Genomic DNA, 22,709 nt, shown 5'->3' with positions numbered 1-22,709 from the left:
AGAAGAGTCAGCTTCCACAGACACTTCCACCTTCTCTCCCTTCAGCCAGCTGGGCTTGCTCCAAGGTGACCCTTGCTTGTTATTGCAGAGTGGACTGAGAGCAAGCCTACCAGCTGCCGTGCAAACTGTGATAGCTCTCGAATGGTTCGGTAGTAATTCTGCATTTCCTTCTGTCTATATCCAGCTCCTTATTTTCTTACTAGGCTACTTGTGCAGTAGTTCCAGGGCCATTTCCATCCCCAGATGTGCCCTTGCATCCATCATCAATCAGGCTCAACAAAGTCCAACCTGCAATACTCTCTTTAGCGATTGTACTGTAACTCTAAAAGTGTGCACATGTGAACCCACACATTCAATGCTTGATGCATATAGTATTTGCATATTCTAAATTATTAAGTAAACAGGACATTGGAAACTGACATCTTTACAGAAGAGTGCAATAAAACAATACTTCATTGTGTTAGCAGTCAGGCATTCCTCAAGATACCAACAAATCCAACTACAAAAGGACAATGGAATGATGAAAGAATGGATGACATAGTGGTGCTGAGCCATAACCAAGAATGGTTATAAAAATGAGAGAATCAAGATGGAAAGGAGCATTTCTCTGCTGTGATGAATAGTCATGCTAAAATATGTGGCCATGGCAGAAATTTTTTTTTTTAAAAAAGGATATTTAAACCCAAGATCATTACAAACTGTGCTTCATCCTTAATCCTCATCAGTAGTAATCATCCAGAATATTTAAAATTATAATTGGAAAATATTAGAAATACAGATAATTCCATGATTAAAATTGGGAACCATATTTTCCTGTCTACTAATTATCACAAATTTAACCAAGGGTTTTCTATAGAGCAACTGTAATTTGTTCAGAATTTCTTATGCTGATTTTCTCCACCACATGGTTATCACTGGAGTACTACCTGTATGTTAATTTATTCCAATACAGCTGTGGGTAAGTTCAAACACATCTGCCAAACCAAGGTTTTTCTATTACATAAAGAAGCCTTATGCTTCCACCTTGCCATTTCACAAACCATTTTTGGTTTGTAAATGGTAAATATAGCTAAATATTTACAGCTAAATTATGGTATGTCACAAAATTGGAAATAAGAAATCAGAGTGCCAAGAAGGAGAGGAGGTGGGGAGAGAGGATGCACAAGTAGTGACCAGCCATAGTTTGGCATTATGTTTGAAGTAACCCTTAGAGTTAAGGATGCATTAGTCCATTGATTTCAATGGGCAGAATAGTAACCATAGCTCTGTGCTGTATTATGGCCCAACTGTTTTAAAGGGTGCAAAAATAACTACAAACCAACCAAAAAAAGAACATAAATTGTTCTTGAGAAAATAAAACCAATGCAGATATAATTTGTGCAGAAATAAATCTCTGACAATTCAATCCAAGTAGATGTATGTTTATTAGATATTTATAGGATTCACAGGTAACTAAATCAGTGGACCAAATTATTTGTAGTCCAAAATGCTGTTTAATTAGATGCAAGAAACACAATGTTTAAAATGCAAGTCTTTTAAACTTTGACTTCCACTGAAACTGAGGACGAAAGATGAAGCAGCCTAACAGTGTTTTGTTAAAACAGTTCTGTATGATGCATGCAGAAAGGTGTACTGGAAGGATGTCTAAGATGCAAGTGCTGGTGGAAAGACACCAAAAACCTTACTTTTGTCTTTGAGCTTCTTTTTACAATTTTCATCTGTGCAGGAAAATCCATTGGATTTGAAGTTAATTAAACCATCATAGCAAAGTTTCAAATGAAAATCAAAAACTGCATTGTGTTACAGTGACCCAAAAAAGAATTTTATTCACAATTTAAATGCAGGCTTATCCCAGTATCCACAGTTTTAGTTACCTGCAGTTTTGTGGAAAGTGGGGACGCACTTTAAAAAGGAAGAGCAAGTGAAGAAAACAAAAACTGCTCTGCCTACCATTGCGCAGTGAAATTGTTGCGTTTTGTGAGCTCCAGGCAGTCTTCTGAGCTGCCTGAAGCCTTTTCCTGGTCATGCGAGGCTCCTTGCACTGCGTGATGCATTCTGCAGCGACACTTCATGAAGGAAGGAGCCTCGCACAAGCAGGAAGAGATTGCAGGCAGCTCAGAAGACTGCCTGGAGTTTCACTGCCAAATGCAGCAGTTTCACTGCACAAGCGTAGACAAAGCTATTTTTAGCTGTTTACTTGCCCTTCCTTCATAAAGTGTGTCCCCAGAATTCACGGATTTGCAGTATCCGCTGGGTGTGTGTCTGGAATGGAAGCCCTACAGAGACAGAGGTATGCCTGTAATATTGTAAAGTTTGGCCTACCTCACTCACATGGGAGTCAGGACTGTACAATATTCATAGAAGTAATTGTATTCTTTGTATTTTATTACAAGAGCCTTCACATATGGCACAATTCTGCACATTTTTATATTCAACCCCATCATTCCTCTAATTTTCATAAGAAGTAACGGTAGTTGTGACGGTTATAATCCTTCACTATAGTTGTATGCTGCTTTTTCTTTAGAGAGCTCAGAGCAACTTCACTTCCCTTGATTCTCCATCTTGTAAGATACCAGGTTCATACTTTTAGGGAACAATCCTATCCTGCACTGAAACAGGCAAGCCAAGAGGCTTGCACTGTATCCAGCACAGGATAGGTGCCCAAAGTGGCTCAGTCAGAGGTAGAGGAGAAACTTTTTCCCTTACCACTGGGTAAGCCACGCTTGCACCTATGGATCTCCTCAGACTTGTGCCACCTCCTGAGGTGGCACCAGCTCGAGGAGAGCAGAGCAGCTTTCATCCACTTTGAACTCCCTGGGAAAGGGGGCTGGAATCTGGCATAACTGCCGGATCCCAGCCCCACATCCAGCTCCCCACCCGCCATACCCAGGGCCACCCACCGCCTGCCCTCCCCCGCCCCAGGAGGCTTGCACTGTATCCAGCGCAGGATAGTGGCCATAAGCAGCTCAGCTAAGGGGTAACATTTCTCTTTACCTCTGGGTAAGGGCTGCTGGCCCCAATGGGCCTCCTCGGACTTGCGCTACCTCTGGAGGTGGCACCTCTGGTGGTGGATGGAGGTGGCACAAGTCTTTCCAATTTTAGTATATGTGCTGTCGAAGCGAGCACATGGCACAAGTCCAAAGCGACTTAAAGCCACTCTGTTCTCCCTGGGAACGGGGGTTGGCATCCGGCATAACTGCTGGATCCCAGCCTCACCTCCCTCTCCCTGCCTGCCCGCCCCCCAGGGTTGCCCACTGCCCACCCTCCCCCCACCCAGGAACGCCTCCCTCCCTTCTCCTCCTCCCTTCCTCCCCCATGCCTACTTTTTGTTCTTGCATCACCTGAGCCAACGCAAGGCGCTTGGAGGAAGCTGGCACAGAGGCTTCTGTCAGCCTCCGCAGGCTGGTGCATCTGGGAGCGCCAGCCTGGTTTCCTTCCGAGGAGGTGCAAATGTGCCTTATGGCTTGTTTGCAACCCTCCCGGGTCAGCCCAAGGCCAGCCTACCACTGCTAGGATTGTGCCCTTAGTTAATTAAGTAAAACCCAACTGAAGCAACAGTAAAAGTTTAACACATACCTCGTATAAGTAAAAGCTTGACACCACTTAAAACACACACACGTCAGGATTTAGGACTTGTTTACATCATTGCTTATCCCAAGATGAAAATTCTCAATTCCCTTTTATTCCTAAATTTTCAATTTTACTCTATAAATTGCAGGCTGAATCACAGCCCAATCCTATGCATGTCTACTCAGAAGTAAGTCCCATTAGCATCAATGGGGCTTACTCCCAGGAAAGTGTGGATAGGATTGGGCTGTCAGTGTTTAATGCATCCTTTATTTCCAGTCACATGCATGAAAGATTAACTAATCACAAGAAAATCTTCAATTCACACACAACCTTAATGCAGTGCTTCAATTTAACAAAACTAATTTAAAATATATTGATAAGTAGCATGTGCTCCTTAAGAAAAAACAATTATATTTATATTGTGGGTCCCTTGGGAACTGGAATATTTGCATTTGAAAAGACTGACATAAATTGTTTCACAAGATAGGGTAGGACATAAATCTATTAATATATATTGTCCTCCCCAACACAATGAGCAGAATTCACACTGGGGTAAGAGTACTGGGATTAAAATCTACCCAAATAGAATCTTAAAAGTTTGATCTTGTGGCACAATCCAATGCATGTCCACGAAGAAGCAAGTGTCAAGGAATTCATTGAGACTTAGGAAAATGAGTACAGGACTGTAGGTTTAGTTATGTAAAAAGTCAACACTCTATGGGCTTGTTCACTTGCTTTCTCAAAGATAAATCTTAACTTAAGTCTTCTGAATGTGCTCCTCCCCGCTACTGCAGAGACAAAGCAGCAATTGCACCATCTGTTCAGGGTTTATTTAAGAGTGGTATCTTCCTGAACACCTGACCAGTTTATAAAAAGGACTGCGGTTTTTAATCAAGTAACTAGAGGTACACCGTGTTCCAACAGACCTGGTACAACTAAGTTCATTTGTTACTTTATATCTGCAATGAGGGGTATGGGCAAGCCTACCACTCCTATTAAATTAAGACTTCCTCCTAGAATGTTACATTTGCACAAGCCCAGGGGCAAATAAAGTGTAAACGTTTGATTCAGGCTTTGCCTCAAATAGATTCTTTAAACCAGCCATTCTCTGTCTTTTTATGGTTCTCCTTAGAAGTGTTTCTCAGGTTTTAGAACCTCTTTGTCAAACAAGAACACAACACAAACAGACAAATATAAAACTATTAATTTTGTCTTCAGTGCAGCCACCAACAAATCTGCCAGCGTACCCCAGAGGACCATTTGGCTCCCACTCAGAATGGCTGCTTTAAACTAAGGACAACAGAATAAGGAGAACAAGTCAACAAGTCAGCGGGGGCCAACATTTTTGTCTTACCTTTGTCATTTATATCAACCATATCTCCTTTCACCTGGTGAACCAGTTTTTCGTGCAATCGTTTTATCTCTGCTTCCTTCTGTTCTAATTTATCTTTTAAAGATGCTAGTTCTTCCTGCACAAACACATAATCAACACATTGATGTAGAAGTTAGCTTTATACTTTAAAGAAGGTGATCCCACATTGAAGTTTATCATTTAATTTAGAGGTGGAATTTGGTTTAAACTGCCAGTCTTTTTAAATATACCACTTTCCGCTCTGGCCTTTCACCAAAAAACAATAAGCAATGAAGCAGACTATCTCTGAGCCAAGTAATCCCATCTCTAATTTAAATGCACAGTATTTTCTTGATTTAAATTTAACAATGCATACTCAAATGGAAGGATTTTTATTCACCTTTTAGGCATGCACAAACAACTTTTACCAATGCTAACGGGCAGTACTTAAAGTGGTAAACAAACAAATCTAGTCATGCTCTCAACACAAAATTCAGTCAAGTACATGTTATGCACAGAAAAGGGAGAACACATGTGGGTTTGACATGGGCTATGACGGGATATGGTGAAGTACCAAAAAGTACAAATCTCATATGTTGCTCAGGCCATAAACGGTTAGGACAACTCACAACTGGCAACTAAAAAATCAATGTCACAAAGTAGCTACTCTGCAAGAACACAGATGCAAAAGACAAGCTAATACGATTCACATGCTTGTTTTCATAGCAAGGCTAAGTTACACAACTTAGTTACACAACTTGTCTTACACACAAGACAAAACCCACAAATGGAATGCACTTTCAATCTAAATTTTCTACCCTCATTTGAAATATAGGAAGGGACCCTACAACAGTGGGTAATTGATTTTCTACCCTATCTACACCCTGGCATTCATTCTAATTAATTCCATGTTTGAGTGACTAATGTAGAGCCAGAATTTCACTCTGCTTTTATACATTGAAATGACCATCTACCTGCAAACTTAACTTTAAAGGTTCATCATGTGAAGTCACTCACCAGAGAGCTGAGTAGCTCTGCACACAGTGCATGTCAGGAGCTTGTACTGGCTCCAGTACTGTACTCCAGCTTGTACTAGCTCCAGTTCAGTTGTAGGACCTAAATTCATGTGTATCCCTGAACTCAAGAAACCAGAGCAGTGGTCTATGCATACTTGTTACCAAAACCTGCACATCTGAGGCAGTTCACTTCTGGTCCCAACGCCAGGTGTCAGTCATAAATAGTAAAATTGCCACTTGGTCACATTTAAACCCATTTGAGCCTACAAGAAACATAGTGCTCTTGGGAAAGATCACACTGAGGCGAAGCTGTTAAAGAAGCAATCTGGAGTTACTTAACAAATGAAATAAGAGTCATTTTGCCCCCTCTTGCAAGAGATGGAAATCCTAAATGCAGGCACAGCTTATCTAAGCCTGGTACTAAAATATTTCTATTCTCTTTCAGCTCCTTTGCACTGCATTGTCCGAGGTTAACAACTGCCCAGCACAGAGGTTTCCATTACACTCAGGGAGGGGAGAGGCTTAATACAGCTATGGACAGGCAATGAAACTTTCAAAACCATATCAAAGGATACTCTTAGTCCCAAATCCTAACCAACATTCCGGCACTAGCATAACTGTGCCTATGGGACGTGTGCTGCATCCTACAGTTGGGTGGCAGTCACGGAGGCCTCCTCAAAGTAAGGGAATGTTTGTTCTCTTACCTCGGAGCTGCATTGCCCTTATGTCAGTGCTGGAAAATGAGTTAGGATTGTGCCCTTACTTTAGGATATGCCCATAATGAGGACAAAGCAGACCAGTGCTAATGTCATCTTGCACTGCCTCTTAAGAGGCTACCTTTTAGAACTGGTGAGTTAGAACAGCAAATTTCATATGTGTGCTTTGTTGCAGTAGATCAATCTAGCAATATCACAAACAGGTTTATTTTATATACATACAAGCAGACCCCGTATCCACAGATCCAGTATCTGCAGGTTCAAATCTCCGTGGATCCGCAGACCCCCCCCTCTGAGCCCATTACCTTTTACTTTTGTAGTTGCACTTGCAGTGCAAGTGTTTCTGTCTTTAAATTCCTGCTAAAGAACTGAACGTGCAGGCAACTAACCTACACAGTAAAGGGTGAGTAACTGAACATTAACAGGAAGTAATAACACCCCCCCCCCTGTGGATACCAGGGCCTACCTGTACTTCATCACTGTCATTTCCCCAAAAGCACCCTAGGAATTGCAGTCTGGCAAGGTTCTGAAAATGCTGTGTTCATGATCCCTGCACATGACTACAATTCCAAAATTTCCTGGGAACAAAGAGTTTCTATCAAATCAGTTTAGCTCAGTAGTGTGCATATCTCTAATATTAGTAGACATTATTTCCAACACATTCATTTTACTCAAGCACTACCTTTTATAAATTCACCCTGGGCAGTACTCCCATAATTAACCATTAAATCCTGCAGTCCCAGATGGAACTCCACCTATGTTCAAATAACCAAATTTTCTAGGAATAACACACACATAACACAAAGTATTTAAAAAGTACAAAGACAAGATGGAAGACAGGACCACACAAGCTGTGGCAAAAAAAAAAGATTTAAAAAAACAACAACAACAACCAGGTTCCACCAATCTACTACACCTTTAACATTTGGCATTTTTGTTCCATCCGCTGCTTTTCATACTGCATCTGGCCCACTTTGATTTTCATGCTAGAAAGTTTGGCCATTAAAGACTGGTAAGAGAGACAGAGGAGTGAAAGAAGTAAAGAGAGAAAAAAGAAACAAGGCTAGAAGTAAAAATGGCTGCTTTTCACACCAAAAGGAAACAAGTGCATTTCTCAGAAGTCACTTCCAGGCAAGAAAATTCAGCTCTTCAAAGCAAGAGCCATTTCTTATGTTAAGTGTGCTACAAGATGCTGCTAGGAGCTAAGGATGCTGATGAAGGAAGACACCACATGATATATCTCTCCCATGTGATCTCTTCACTACATATACAACTAGAATAGAAGACAGACAGACAGAGGCAACTATTCCCCCACCCCGCCAGCCTGGGAAGCATAAGAAATAATCTAAATAATATTCAGGTAGAAGGGAAGCTATGACTGAATTCCTGTTGAGTTACAGTTAAAGAAATACTCTTTATAGTACATTTAAGAGACAAAAAGTGTATCCTGAGATTACTGCTACTATAGGCATGTGTCAGTTAACCATGTTTCAAGCAGCAATGGACCACATATATGATGGTTCCTTGGTGGTCTGTTCAAAAATGAGTGCACCCAAATAAGCCTACCAAGGATTCTCCAAAACCACCCTGCCACTGTTGCTTGTGCACCTGAAAGGCGGTCCCTGCTGCTTGCTGGCTGCCCTGCCACCACTGCTTATGCACTTGCAAGTTCTGGCTGCTCCGATAGCCAGATATTACCCCAGCAGACACTGTGCGGGGCCAGCTGATGGGCCAGCAATGCAGCCCATCAGCTGGTATCGCGCAAAGCCTGTTGGGGCAATATCCAGCCAGGGGAGCAGTCAGCACTTTCAGGTTCATGAGCCAGCAAGTAGCAGGGCAGCCAGTGAGCAGAAGGGAATTGCTGTTCAGGTACGCAAGCGGCAGGGTGGTTGCATTCTCAGTGGGCTTACTGCCATCGTCTGAGCATCCTCAGTGGGCTTACAGGGCGCACTAACTCTCAGAAGTCCCTGGGTGGGAGATCTCTGGGTGGTGTTCTAAGCTGCTTTGGCCACACGGGAGCTGAGCCAGATAGGCTCCCAGGCTCATTGCCATGAACAGGTAAGTACCTGTAGGTACTTGTCTATATAACGACGTCGTGGATTAACAATGGGCTTCAGGGAACGTATTCCCATTGTTGCAATGCATACCTGTATTACTGTCTCCATTTGTCGATAGATGTGCTGGGATCATTTCTGGGATCTTGGGTAGAGCTACAGCCTAGGTGGGATCACATTTTTATAAACCAGCCTCTCCATAGGGAAGTACTTCCAGGCCTCCCAAATTCCCCCAATGGTGGTGGCTCACAGAAGCATCATCATCATACAAATTGGGACAGCCAAGTTCAACACTACACACATAGGAAGCACCAGTCCTCAAAGTATCTAATGTGTGACCCTGGGAGAAAATGCTCACAATTCTGAGGCAAGTGTTTGAAGAACTGCCACATATACAAACCAGCCCTGTACCGCATGCATGTCAAGATCTAAGTATGAAATCAAACAGAATAACAATCTGTTTGACAACACTACAGGTCGCCCCTCGTTATCTGCTGGGGTTCTGTTCTGGTACCCCCAAAGAAGAAAAAAAAAATCCGTGGATAAAAAAAGTGGAAAAATAGATTTAAAGACCCACTTCCAGGTTTCTTGCCTTTCTACTGTTCCTAATGGAATAAGGTTTTGCCTGCACATCCTCAGGGGTTTGATTCTGGGACTCCCTGCTGACACCATAAAATGCATTAAATAAAAGCAGTTTAAAAAAATAAAGTGCATCCCTTTGCAACTGTGGTTTAAAAACAACTTTTCTTACTGTTGAAGAGAGGTAGTCAGCAATTAGAAATGCAAAGGAATCCCTGCCCTTGCCTGGCTCAGCTGAAGAATGAAATGATCACTTGCATGACTGTCTCTCTACAATAGCAAGAAAAGCAGTTTTTTAAACTGTGCTTTTACAGAGATGCATTTTCCACTTCTCCCTCTCCCCTCAAGGGATCAGCACATTCCTTTTCATTTGCAGTGGCCATTCGTGTTGAGTCAAATCAGTGCATAAAAAATCCGTATATAACAAGGTTGGACCTGTACAGCTGAAGCAGCATTCCTCCCCCGACCCCAAAACACAACCTTCTTGTGTGGTGAAGTCTGAGTACTATAGCAAGGCTACAAAGTCCTTGTACATGAGAATTGCGTGGATTTGGGATTCAAATCATTTAACTTTGAGACTTTGTGGTCAACCTTTGCAGTAAGACATTTTCAGCCTTATACCCAATCTTTTCCCCTTCTTGCTGACCATTACTTACTTTGGTAGATTTAAGCTTTTTCTCATACTGAATTTTTTCACTGTCCATTTCTCCTACTTTTAGGCGCAATTCGTTAATTTCCTGCATCAAACCCTGTTTTAAAGAAAAAAAAAAAATTTTAACTGAAAATCAGTGGACCAGAAAGGCAATTAGGTACCCCCCCCCACCACCACCTTTCTTACAGTCCCTTTTTAAAAAGCTTAAAGCAGACCAAAACATCCAAGCAGGTCAACTTTAGGAAACATACATAGTATCTCCTATTCTCTGCCCTAATTACCAAAGCATAGCATTTGCACTGTATCTACAATGCTGCTATTTTTACACAGAAACTAAAAAAGCAGATTGACTACTTACACAGTTTAACTTAACATGATGCCTACATGCAAATGAAATCATGCTTTTCATTCAGCCTACGTCCCCTAATAGTTTTAAAGCAACATGTAAAACTGTGTGAAAATTCATACAGGCTAGAGAACTTTTCTTTACGAAACATGAAACTATATTGTGGCATTCAATGCCAGATGGCCAACTTGCAGCCCAATCCTGAGCTGCCTGCAGCACCCAGGTCCGGTGGCTCCATGGTGGATCCTGCGCCTCCTGTGCTACCGCGGGAGGCTCCTCGGGAGAAGGGGATGTTTGTCCCCTTCCTCAAAGTAAGGGAAGCAGCCCTGCAATGGGGCTACTCACTTTAGTGGCGACCTTTCGGTCACCGCTAAAGTAAAGGCGCTCATGTAGGGCAAGCCGCCCTGCCCGAGCACCTTGAATCCTGCGGAGCTCAGCTCCCTCCCCGCCTCCCCAGCCCCTGGCCACGCCCCCACCTCCCGTTCCGCAGCCCAGCATGCCACAGAACCTGGGCACCCTCCGCACGCCAGCCCAGCTCTGGTCAGTGTTGGGCTAGCTCCGGCAGGAGCCTGGCAGCAAACCCCACAAACGTGCCACGGCACGGAGCTGCAGTGCAGACCACAGGATCAGGCTCTCAGGAACCAATCCAGTTTTCCAGTGATGGTGCTGCTGTGCCTATGGAGTATGTACTGCTTCCTGTATTGGGGATACAGTCACAGAGGCCTTCTCAAGGTATGGTGTTCCCATACCTCAGGCCTGCATTGCGGCTGCACCAGTGCTAGAAAGTTGGATAGGACTGGGTCCTTAGATGGCACTGAGAGGTGATTAGAGAAATTCCTGGCATATGTGCCAAAGGATGCTAATTAGCTTAATAGAATTTTCACATTTAGTAGCATCATACTATTCAATACCACTTGCTGGGGGGCAACCATGGGCTACTGCCTCCATGTCCTCTTGTGGGCTCCAGCTGGCCTGCCACTATAAGAAACAGGATGCTGGACTTCCCAGCAGGGGGGTTCTTATTTTCAGTCCCAGTGGCTGATCTCCTACTCACCTCTGTGTCTCGGAATCTGTCCTCATAGTCTAGCCTGTCCTTTTCCACAGCAGTCAGCTTGAGTTTCAGGTTGGAAACTTCTGCCATAAGGTCCAGCTTTTGAGTTTCAAGGGATGTTCTGCTTAAGAGTTCCTTGTAAAAATTAAAAAGAAAAAGGCTGCATGTGTGGGATGAGAGGGGTTGCTTTCTGAACAGCACAACAAATATAGGCCCATAGGTACAATAAGGAAAGAAGCATCCTGTACAATCACCCAAGGAACTTCCAAAAAGATGATTTAATCAGTGAAAAAATTCCAGTGATATTAGGAATCATATAATCTATCGGCAGAGTAGCCAGTTGTGATAGAAGACAAAGTTCCTATATCATTAATATAGTAAAAGCAATTTTTCCAGTACTCATGGAGAATAAGGTTCCTGGTACCTGAATGTCCTGTGTAACAAAATTCTCTCTCTTACACACACACCACTCCTGAGCCCCTTCTCATACTTTCTTACTTTACACAGCTCCCTCTGTGCTGCCACTCTATCCTCCACCAGGGCACCCTAGGAAAGGAAGGAAGAGTGCTCTTGCAGATGATCGAGCAGCAACACAGGAGGATCTCTGTAAATTAGTTTAAGTGTGAGAAGGAGTTTGGAGGGGTAGCAGAGTTGCTTAACTGACTTTTTCTTAGGCAATCTACTCAGCTCAGGGTAGTACACATAGTTCCTTCCCTGCTTTTATTTGCACAACAGCCCTGTGAGATAGGCTAGGCTGAGAGAAAGTGACTGGTCCAAGGAAGTTCCATGGCTTAGCGGGGATTTGAGTCTGGTTCTTCCAGGTCTAACTCCCAAACCACTACACCAATGGTTCCCAAACTGGGTGCTGTGATGTCCCAGAAATCAACTAGATGTGCCATGGAATACACTCAGGGTCCAATCCTATCCAATTTTCCAGTGCCAGTGCAGCAGTGCCGTGCACCGTGTCCTGTAGTGGGGAAGTAGTCACAGAGGCCTCCTCAATGGGAACACTTGTTCTCTTACGGGCTGCACTGCGGTTGCACCGGTGCTGGAAAATTGGATAGGATTGGGCCACCAGTCATGTAACACTGACCTGCAGATTCTGTTGCTTCCGGTTCTGTTGCTTTTTTGCTGTTGCCAAAAAAGCTCCAGGCACTTCCCATTCCTTTGTACTGGGCATTATGCGGACATTCTGAAGTGATCCCAGCATCAGCGGTGACCATTTTGAATCTCGTGGTAGCCATTTTTAAAAACCCAATTTTTCTGGTGGTGCAAAAGTGGCAATATGGGTAGAAGAGCTACTCTCCATCATACTGAAGCTATCCAGGCTATTCTGAAGCCATATGTGCCATTCTGAAAGGTATTCACTGCTGACATTCCTGACCAGGTTAGCCACCCCTCCCCCTGTAGATGCTAATGAGCCTTCCTTGTTTCAGAACATCACAGCCCTATATAATGCACTGCATATAGTTTACTTCTTCAGCTCCTTAGAATAAATATTTCAGTCCTTAGTATCTCTTATTTTTGAATTACTGCACAAATCCTATTCAAAACTCTCTTATCTGTGCTCTTTATAGCAATACCTGTTGTAGCATTTCCTCAGTGGCATTCAGTTTCTCTCTGTGCTCTTCTAAGCAGAGTTCTAAATCTCTGATCTTTTCTCCTTGGGCATCCACCTGGTCAGTAAGAACACTCACCTGCATAATAGACAAAATATATTTAAGCACTTTACTTTCAAAGAGCACATTTCACCTGGATGAATTTCTTAACAATATTAACTCATGCTAAACAAATCAACACAGCACATTATTACCAAATAATGAAGAGAAACACAAAACCACTGTTGAAAATAGGCACCCCACTAACCTGGGACCAAATCGACAGTGCATATCAGGTGTGTTCACATGTTTTCTTCATCAAATTTCTACCCACATGGAAAGAATCCCCTGAACTAAATTTGCCTTCAGAATTAGAGGTTACTAAAACAAGTTTATTGTTGTAAATACAAGCACAAAAAGAATAGGCCCTGCAACTCTTATTGTGGGTCAGCAACTAAACTCACCTATTCATCTTTGTACTGAAATGTACCTCAGTGTGAGGTTAAGGAGAGACTATGCACATGAGAGAAAGGAAGTATACAAGAGAAGCCTCTTCTATGCGGCCACTATGTATGCATGGCACAGTTATCTTATTCCCATATACTTAAAAAAAATCCTCCTAACAAAATGTTTCCCTCCTCTGGGAAAAATTTCTCCCTCAATCAATTAACACTGCTGATATTAAAAGAAATTTTAAGTTGAGGAAGCAGGAAATCTGCCATTATCCAAACAGATAAAGAAACAGCCAACAAGTCTAAGATGCGAACCCACATGGCAACACAGCTATACAACTCCAGATCAAGACTCCAAGCTTTGTTATTCATCAAAGCAACAAGCTACCTTGGAAAAAAAAAAAACTTACTTGCAGAACAAGAGATTCCTTGTCATTTTCCAAACGTGTAAGTCTCTCCTGATACACATCTCCATTAGCAGATATATGCCCATTTGCCTACAAAACGACAGAAGAACATACCAGCCTGCTTTAATACTATTAAATTAGTGCAGCAATTTTCAACATTTTTCTCATGACACACTGACTTCTATGGTCTTCACCTCTTATGATCTCTCCTATGGCTTTAGTGAGACTTCCGGGCTCTGTAGTTTTGTTTCTAGGGCAACTGTCTGTACTAATGAACTCCCTGTCCCACTTCCTCCACTGGCTCCTTAGAGCCCGAGGAGGAAGACGGACAGACAATTACGTAGCTACTACAGATAGTTGTCCTAAATACATGTTCGTTCTGTGGCCTTAAAAAGTTTTTAAATGATTTTCAATCACAGTGTTCCAAACTCCAACAGCACAACTACAAACCTTTTGCAGCACACCAATGTGCCATGGCACACTGGTTGGAAATCACTGCATTAGTGTGACACTGAAATTGTAGAACTAAATAAAATTCCTGATGAATGATCCAGATAACTTTCTAAACTAACTTCAAGATTACTACAAACATGCACACACAATTTTTCCATGAAATATGAATTCAGATATCCGGAAGATTATGCTATTGTATCATATCTTCAAAATCTTGAAGAGCAACAGCTCGGTAGGAGGCAAGTCATGTAGTCCAATGCTTACAGTGGTCTTAAACATTAAATTAATTAGCAAATGGGATAAAGTGGAAGGCGCTATTGCTCATGCAGCAGGTAAGGTGTCAACTCCGGCAGCTGCAGCCACAGCCACATCAAATGCTGATCTAGAACATGCCCAACTTCCAAGAGCAGCTTTTTGTGAGTGCAGGGCAAAGGAGGAAATGAGAAAGCCCCATGTCACAAGTGGAAGTCCCATCATGGTTCTCAGTATCCAAGCTGGAAACTTTAATTCTAAGGAATTCATTAATTCATTTTGTGGCAGAACAATAATTCTTCTTACTTAAAAGTGATACAATGAATTGAAATTTATGAACCGCAAGTATGTATTTTGTACCTAAAAGCATCATCTAAATACAGGTAAGACTGCTGTCTTTTGATTTTGCTGCATCTGTAAGTCAAGGAAAGACTGAAGAGCTAAAGCTATAAATACAATTCAGCACAAGGAAGTCAAGGAGGAGAATTTCAAAAATGAGAAGGGAGAAATTGGTCTTCTGTGACCCACATTTACTTCCTGCACATTCAGCGTTTCCAGAAATAGTTGTGAAATGAAGCATCATGGCTGAACAACAAACAAAATGAGCATCTGCTGAAGCACAACAAAATGATACAAACACATGAAGGCTAACCAGTGGCATCAGATGAAAGAATATTGTTAGAACAATTATCATCACACTATACAGTGCTTTTACTTTGTGCCTCAATATTACACATCTCTTGTTGAGCATGAGCAATGTTCATTGTAGGTATTTTATTGCTACGTGACATAAATCCATGCTAAATTGGATTAAAAGCAAAGTTAAATCCAAAACTGAACTGACCCTACAGCTGCCAAAAGGATTACCAAACAACTGCGTACAGCAAGTTTTTAAATCTCCAAGTTTAACACATCAGTAACACATCCATTTAGAGAAAAAAAAACTGGCTTAAGTAGATGTTTAATACCAGCAGTAAAACATGGAACTTAACACAGTGACATAAGCAAAAAGATACAGGTACCTTCCTCTGGAGAACATAGAATCGCCCCATTGTCAATTTAGGAGACAACAAAGGAGTAGGAAGGAAAATGGAGATTGAGACCAAAGTCATCACAGTCAGGTGTAGCAGTGGCATAGCTAAGGGGTACAGGGGGTAGCAGTTGCACCAGGCATCAAGCTTTAGGGGAGCAACAAACTGAGCTTGACACTAGTGACCAAAATTGTGAAAATCTTGGTATGTATGAATAATACCATCATGTTATACATCAGCGGAAAGATAATTTAATGTAGAATGCAATGCAACAAACTGCACTGTAATATCTGTATTCTAGCAAAAGTTATGGCCAATTAACCAGAAAGTGAAAACACAACTGCCTTGTGGAACAAAAAGTGGATTTGCTTAACTCCAAACTGACCTGTGAGACTGTTTGTTCTGAGTGCCAATGTGATGCTATTATGATACAGCATGGAACCAATAACTTTTTATTTACTTAATTATATTTGATTTTGTCATGCAGGGGGGCTACAAAATCTTCTTTGACCCCAGGTAGCAGATATATAGCAAGGGGCAGACCAAGAGGAATGAGAGAAGGAGATGCCGCTGAGGTGCTGGGAGAGCAGAACTATCACCTGGGCCACATTTTCAGCAGCAAAGACCACTTCTTCGCTGCTGAGCTGTGAAGCAACACTGCAGCAGAAGCAGCACTGCTGAAAGGGCAGCCCGCATGTTAATTGGACACTCCCACATCTTGAAAATACTATCCAGATTTGCACAGTTTCTCTTCTGTCATTTGCAGATACCTATATTGAGTTTTTATGTGAGAACAAAGTGCTTATTTCTGGCTATCATTTGCTTAATCACATCACTTCCTGCTTAAATGATGTGACTTCTGGCCCTCGGTAGGTTCCATGAAAGCTATTCAGCCCACTATATAAAATGAGTTTGACACCCCTGAACTAAACTGTGAAGTAGGACTTTCTCCAATTTGAATGTCATCTGTAACATGGGCTCATTAACTGGCCTTGGGCAAGCCACACCCTCTTAGCTTCAGCTCCTCAGCTGCTATACGAGGATGCATGCTCAGAAATCACTAATTATATGAAATAAGATCTAGCTGAAATAGCACAAATATGCAGAAGCCACTAGATGGCACCTTAAGACAACTGGGGGAAAGAAACACTACAATATGCAATTGTAACAGTTTGTGGAGATGACTCAATCCCAGTTTTAACATCTTAGTTTTATTTTGCTGGAACATAAGGCAAACAATATAGTGCACCTGGCTTCCTGCTTAATAATTAACACACAAATTAATAATTAACACAATAATTACCACTCAAATAAGGAACATGAGACACAAGACCTACTGCAAAATTATTGATTGATTGATTTTATATCCCGTCTTTCCATTCCAGAAAGGAGTACTCAAGGCGGCTAACAAATAAAATATGAAAACCATGAAAAATATAAATAAGTATAAAAATCAAACATTTAAAAACAATAAACACAAACAAAACAATTGGTTCCCCCCCCCAAAAAAGGCCATGCCCACTTGTGTCAGCATTAAAAGGTTTGTGCAAATAAAAAGGTCTTAAGCCGCACCGAAAGGACTCTAGAGAGGAAGCTGTTCTCAGCTCCAGGGGAATGGAATTCCACAAATGGGGGACCACCACCGAGAAGGTCCTCTTTCTTGCCACCATCTCCTTCACCTCCACTGGTGACGGCACATTCAGAAGATCCCCCTCTGATGGCCTGAGAGGATGGGTTGAATTGCATGAAAGGAGGTGGTCCCTCAAATACCCTGGACCCGAGCCGCATAGGGCTTTAAATGTCAAAACTAGCACTTTGAATTCAGCCGAAAAATGAACTGGCAGCCAGTGTAGCTGCCGAAGCAGTGGCCTGACTGAGTCGCACCAACAAGCCCCAGCAACCACACTTGCGGCCGCATTCTGCACTAATTGCAGTTTCCGGACCATCTACAGAGGCAGCCCCACATAAAGCGCATTGCAGTAGTCTAATCTGGATGTCACTAGGGCATGGGTCACCATGGCCAGGTCTGAGCGACTCAGGTATGGTCGCAACTGGTGAATCAGCTGAAGCGGAGCAAAGGCTCCCCTGGCCACAGCAGCTACCTGGGAATCCAGAAGATCACCCCCAAGCTGCGAACCTGCTCCTTCAGAGGGAGTGCAACCCCATTTAGAACAGGATAATAGTCCAATACCTGAGTCTTGGACTTCTGGACCTCTGTCTTATCAGGATTCAATTTCAGCTTGTTTGCCCACATCCAGCTCCTAACAGCCTCCAGACAGCAGTCCAGAACTTTGACTGCCTCCTTGGAATCAGGAGGAGAGAAAGAACTGGGTGTCAGCATAATGATGGCACCCTACCCCGAACCACCAGATAACCTCTCCCAGCGGCTTCATGTAGATGTTGAACAGCATAGGGGACAGAATGGAGCCTTGCGGCACCCTACACCTAAGAGGCCAGGATGCCAAACAAGCATCACCCAGCATCACCATTTGGGATCTGTCGGCCAGGAAGAAGCGGAACCACTGCAGGACAGTGCCTCCAAGCCCCAACTCAGCCAACTGACCCAGAAGGACACCATGGTCGATGGTGTCGAAGGCCGCTGAGAGGTTCAGCAGGACTAATAGGAATGCACTCCCCCTTTCCATTCCCCGACGCAGGTCATCCACCAAGGCAACCAAGGCAGTCTCTGTCCCAAACCCCGGCATGAAGCCAGACTGAAAAGGATCCAGACAATCAGCTTCGTCCAAGATCCTCTGGAGCTGGGATGCCACCACCCGTTCAATCACCTTGCCCAGAAATTGAATATTACAGACTGGCCGGAAGTTGTTCAAGTTAGTAGGATCCAGGGCGGGTTTCTTCAGGAGGGGGCGAACCACTGCCTGCTTCATGGTCCGAGGTAGTACTCCCTCCCTCAGAGAAGAATTCACCACCCTCCCTGTCAAAATTAGGTCAAAGCTCATTTTTAAAACATCTAATATACTATATATGGTACAAAATGCCATTCATAAATTAGGGGAACTTTCATGTGTTTAGACAAAATTCAATGGACTGTAGTCGGGCAAGATGATAGGGGTAGAGTTAAGTGGGGGAAAGTAGGATAGGGAAGAAGTTCATAAAAACAGCATTATGTCAATCTATAGTTTATTCCTTAATAAACAATCCTGCTCATATATCATCAAGAAAATTTCAAATAAGATGTCTCAGGTTGCAAGCAGAATAATGTCCACTGCATCTATCTCAATAAGCCTTTCGCCCACCCCAACCTCAACTCCCTGAAAGGGCACCTCCTTTCAATTGCCTTTTTGAGTGTGCGGAAAAGGGGAAAAATGTTTACCTGCAGTGATAACTGCAAACTTTGAAGCAGGTAACTGGCAGAACAACAACAACAACAACAGTATTTATATACCGCTTTTCAACAAAAAGTTCACAAAGCGGTTTACAGAGAAAATCAAATATCTAATGGCTCCTTGTCCCAAAAGGGCTCACAATCTAAAAAGATGCAACACCAGCAGACAGCCACTAGAAAAGACACTGCTGGGGTGAGGTGGGCCAGTTACTCTCCCCCTGCTAAATAAAAGAGGAGCACCCACTTGAAAAAGTGCCTCTTAATAAGGCATAAGACATGGCCACCCTCCCCCTCCATGGGCAAAGGGCTTGCCAAGAGAGAAGAAGAAATTCACACTGTTTAGCAGAAACATCCCTTTTTCATAAAGGACTGGCATCTTTTGGCAGATCTCTCTCCATTTCTAAAATGACAAAGTTCCATGCAAAAATAAAAATTCTACTTTACTGTGTAAACTGGCTTACTTCCCTGTCACAGTATGGTCTGGAACCATAAGGCTGAATATAAATTGTAAAATTAACAGCAGCAACAGGCTAAAACCCAAGACAGATGAACCAAGCCTGGCGCAAAAATTTATCACAGCAGTCTAACTTTACCAGAAGCTGAAACTTCACTGTCGATGATGAAAATGGCAAAGTTTTGAAAATTATGCTTCACATCATGAATGACACACAGTTAAGAGAACAGGACAACAAAAGAAGACTTTTGCAAAGTAAAAACAGAACGTTTCACCTGAACACAACAGCATAAAAGAGCCAATAGAAAATGCAATATGACTGTGTAGATTTTTCTACTTAGCAACATTATAGAAACTGGGGTTAAATCAAGTAGCAGGACATCATTTGTTAAACACAAAGTAATTTCTGGTCACACCATACCATTTGGCTCTGCAGCCATTCAATCAAAATCTCTGCTGTCGAATCAGGGACTTGACACCGCAATCCATCTTTCTCATCCGCTTCCATCATCTCCAATAAGCCACGCAAATCCTCCACAAGATGTAGGGCTCGCAAGCTCCCCATGAATGGAGAAGTCGGGGACTGGCAGTCAAATATGCCATTTGAATATTCCAAGGCCTTGGAGCCTGCAGAACACAATATTTTAACACATGGGAGTACAGAATCAGCCATTTTATTTGAGGGATGTGGATGGCGACAAACACAGGGGCTTAGGAATCAACAAAAATAATTAGAGCTTCTCTTGAAATCTGAGCTTTAAAAGATGTTAAGAACCAGGACTGCAACCTACCTTGTGACAGCAATGAAATGTTAGTCTTCATGCTTAGAACAACACCCCATGTAATCACCCCATTTGTACCCTATCTACAAGGAGGTTAAAGATGCACATATGTCATTCTTCCAATGATCCTGTAGGGGGAAAGCAACTTGCTCTATGATTACCCTATAAGTAGCATGGTTGACTAGGGGTTTGTATTCAGGTCTCCCTTCCAAATCCAGGTCTCCTTTTCCAAATCACACTGCTTCTTGTGTGCTCCCACTTTCAAACATTTGCTGTTTCAGAACATTGTACATTAAAGCAGATAATCCTCATTATGTGCACATGTTTAAGCACACACACACACACACACACACACACCCCTACTACCATCCATTTCAATGAGTATCCTATTTATTAAGAGTGCTCTATCAGAACCTGAAGGCAGCCTGAGTGTTCCTTGCAAATGTTTTGTGAACAGTACACTAAGTACACAGATTATATGCAGGCCTCTGGTCATGTTTACAAGGCAGCTTTGAAATGTAATGGCTGAAGTCATCAAGGTACAAATACTAGACATTAAAGTTTGCACTATTAACTATTCAAATACTACGTACAAGTGCCAAGAAGACATGGGCCTAGGCTGTGATCCTGACCTGAACAGCATCATAGTATATTGGTGAGTAGGTAATAACAAAGGCCTTAAATATTCATACTGGTGAGAAGAAAAGAAGAGAGATGGAAGACTAAAAACAGTGCTTCAGGCAACAGCAGCAGCTTCTACAGGGAGTTAAAACTGAACATCTGCGATAAGCCAAGTTGTATTTAGGACTCTGATGCATGGAAGAAAAGAGGAGAAATTCCAGGCCAGCATGCCTGGAATGCAGAGGCCACTTTAACTGGCCACCTATGACAATGTAGGAAACTGTGTACAGCACAAGCGCCAACATCATGCATGCACAGACTCTCATATATGCTATTTGGCTATCACAATTGCTCCCTGTCCATCTTCCAAGCAGTGCACATGGGGCTATTTCACCTTATTTTTACAACCACATAGTTAGACCACAGAACACATGGAGCAAAATCTGAAAGTCTGAAAATTGCTTTTGCTTTCACTGGTTTTTACCAGTTAAAAAAAATAGTCTTTGCCCATTCGCGCTCTCTCTCTCTCTAGAACTTACACTTAAAGTACGTACACAAATTGAACCTCCTGATAATGAACATTTTGCAGTGCTGATCCAGAACTAGGTTCCTCCCCCCCCCACACACAACACACCACAAACACAGTAAACTAGATGCCTCTGTGAAGGCATTCGCTGTTGTCTCTTCACAGCACTCAGAAGTGTGCTGCCTCTTCATTTCACTATCATTTCACTTCATTTCACTATCATGAACTGATGGCCGTTAGCATAGGTGGCTTTATTTTAAAAAAGGTAAGCCACATGCATGAAAGGTAGGGCAGTGTTTCTCAACTAGGTGCATCTCAATCCAATTCTAGGTTAGTGCCCATTCATTTCAATGTGCATTTTATTTTTTAATATATTTAACTTGATGCTACCATGGTATATGACTGCATTTGGGGAAATGTTACAGATTTATTCTTTGGACAGGCTACTATGAATATGCATTTAACAATGATAGTGCACAGAAGGAGGCATTTTTGCCCATTTATGAAACAGGGAATAAAATTACTTGAAGCTGGACATCCAATGACTTCACTTTTTCTGCACCCACTCAAAATATTTAAACAGCTGTTGTTGAACAGCTTGACTTGGAATGAAATCAAACCAAAATGTTAGTGTGTATGACTGGAAATCACTCTGTTCTGAAAAAGATGCCAAAGGAAGTAAGAAGCAGTCAAGACATAGTTCCCACAAAACAGCAGATTAAGGTGGTAAAACAGTTCCTGGGTGTGGGGGAAGGGAAGAGGAGTTATATGACTGAAAGCTACAGACATTTTGAAAGATGTCCTGCAGACAAAATTATAGGACAACAGGGAAGAAAGTTCTAGTCTAGCCTAGCTTTTCCTCCTTCCTGATATGCTAATTCAGTATATGCAAAGAACTTTTTCCCATGGGAAAGCTTTCAACAATACTTTTCCCTCACTATAGCAGAAGGTTGAGTACCCCTTATGGGGAATTCCGAAATTCAGAACTTTTGAGCACCAACATGACTTTTTATTTAACTTTTTTTGCCGAAAGAAATAAAATCACAAACTGTGTTTCATGCACAAATCTTGTTTTAGGCACAAAATTATTTAAAAGATTGTATAAAATTACTTTCAGGCTAAGTGTATAAGGAGTATAAGCAACATAAATGAATTTTATGTTTAGACTTGGGCATCATGTCCAAAATCTCTCATTATGTATATGCCAGTATTTCAAAATACGGAAAAAACCGGTATCTAAAACATCTGATATCTTCTGGTCCCAAGCACTTCTGATAAAGGATGCCTAACCTGTAACAGTTTAACCACCCCATTTACTGTGTGTGCGTGCGTGTGCGTGTGTGTGTGCGCGCGCGTGCGTGCACAGGAGAAAGAGAAAACTAGGTCCATTGCCCTTTTCCTGCCCTTCCCTTCTTGATAAACCCCACTTTATCTGAAAAACACTCCTGTCTC

At 42.3% G+C, this 22,709-nt stretch overlaps 1 protein-coding gene across 7 annotated transcripts in view; it reads right to left on the bottom strand.

Annotated features, from left to right (window-relative positions):
• The window catches only part of PPFIBP1 (PPFIA binding protein 1), a 140,583-nt gene that overhangs the window by 31,020 nt on the left and 86,854 nt on the right, over window positions 1-22,709 (bottom strand). For 4 of the 7 annotated variants that reach the window (XM_066633067.1, XM_066633066.1, XM_066633068.1 and 1 more), the window contains 8 exons: window positions 19,750-19,955; window positions 13,796-13,882; window positions 12,919-13,032; window positions 11,339-11,470; window positions 9,943-10,035; window positions 7,570-7,662; window positions 4,925-5,039; window positions 1,686-1,718 (listed from right to left, as the gene is read on the bottom strand). In XM_066633067.1, coding sequence (XP_066489164.1) covers window positions 1,686-1,718; window positions 4,925-5,039; window positions 7,570-7,662; window positions 9,943-10,035; window positions 11,339-11,470; window positions 12,919-13,032; window positions 13,796-13,882; window positions 19,750-19,955 — 873 coding nt within the window. The remainder of the gene's footprint in view (window positions 1-1,685; window positions 1,719-4,924; window positions 5,040-7,569; window positions 7,663-9,942; window positions 10,036-11,338; window positions 11,471-12,918; window positions 13,033-13,795; window positions 13,883-19,749; window positions 19,956-22,709) is intronic. The other 3 variants (XM_066633071.1, XM_066633072.1, XM_066633073.1) reach the window with 1 other exon arrangement.

The sequence above is a fragment of the Tiliqua scincoides genome, chromosome 7 (genome assembly GCF_035046505.1).
Source record: "Tiliqua scincoides isolate rTilSci1 chromosome 7, rTilSci1.hap2, whole genome shotgun sequence".
Classification (NCBI taxonomy): Eukaryota; Metazoa; Chordata; class Lepidosauria; order Squamata; family Scincidae; genus Tiliqua; species Tiliqua scincoides.
Note: the sequence above shows the minus strand (reverse complement) of the source record. Positions and strands in the feature narration are given on the sequence as shown.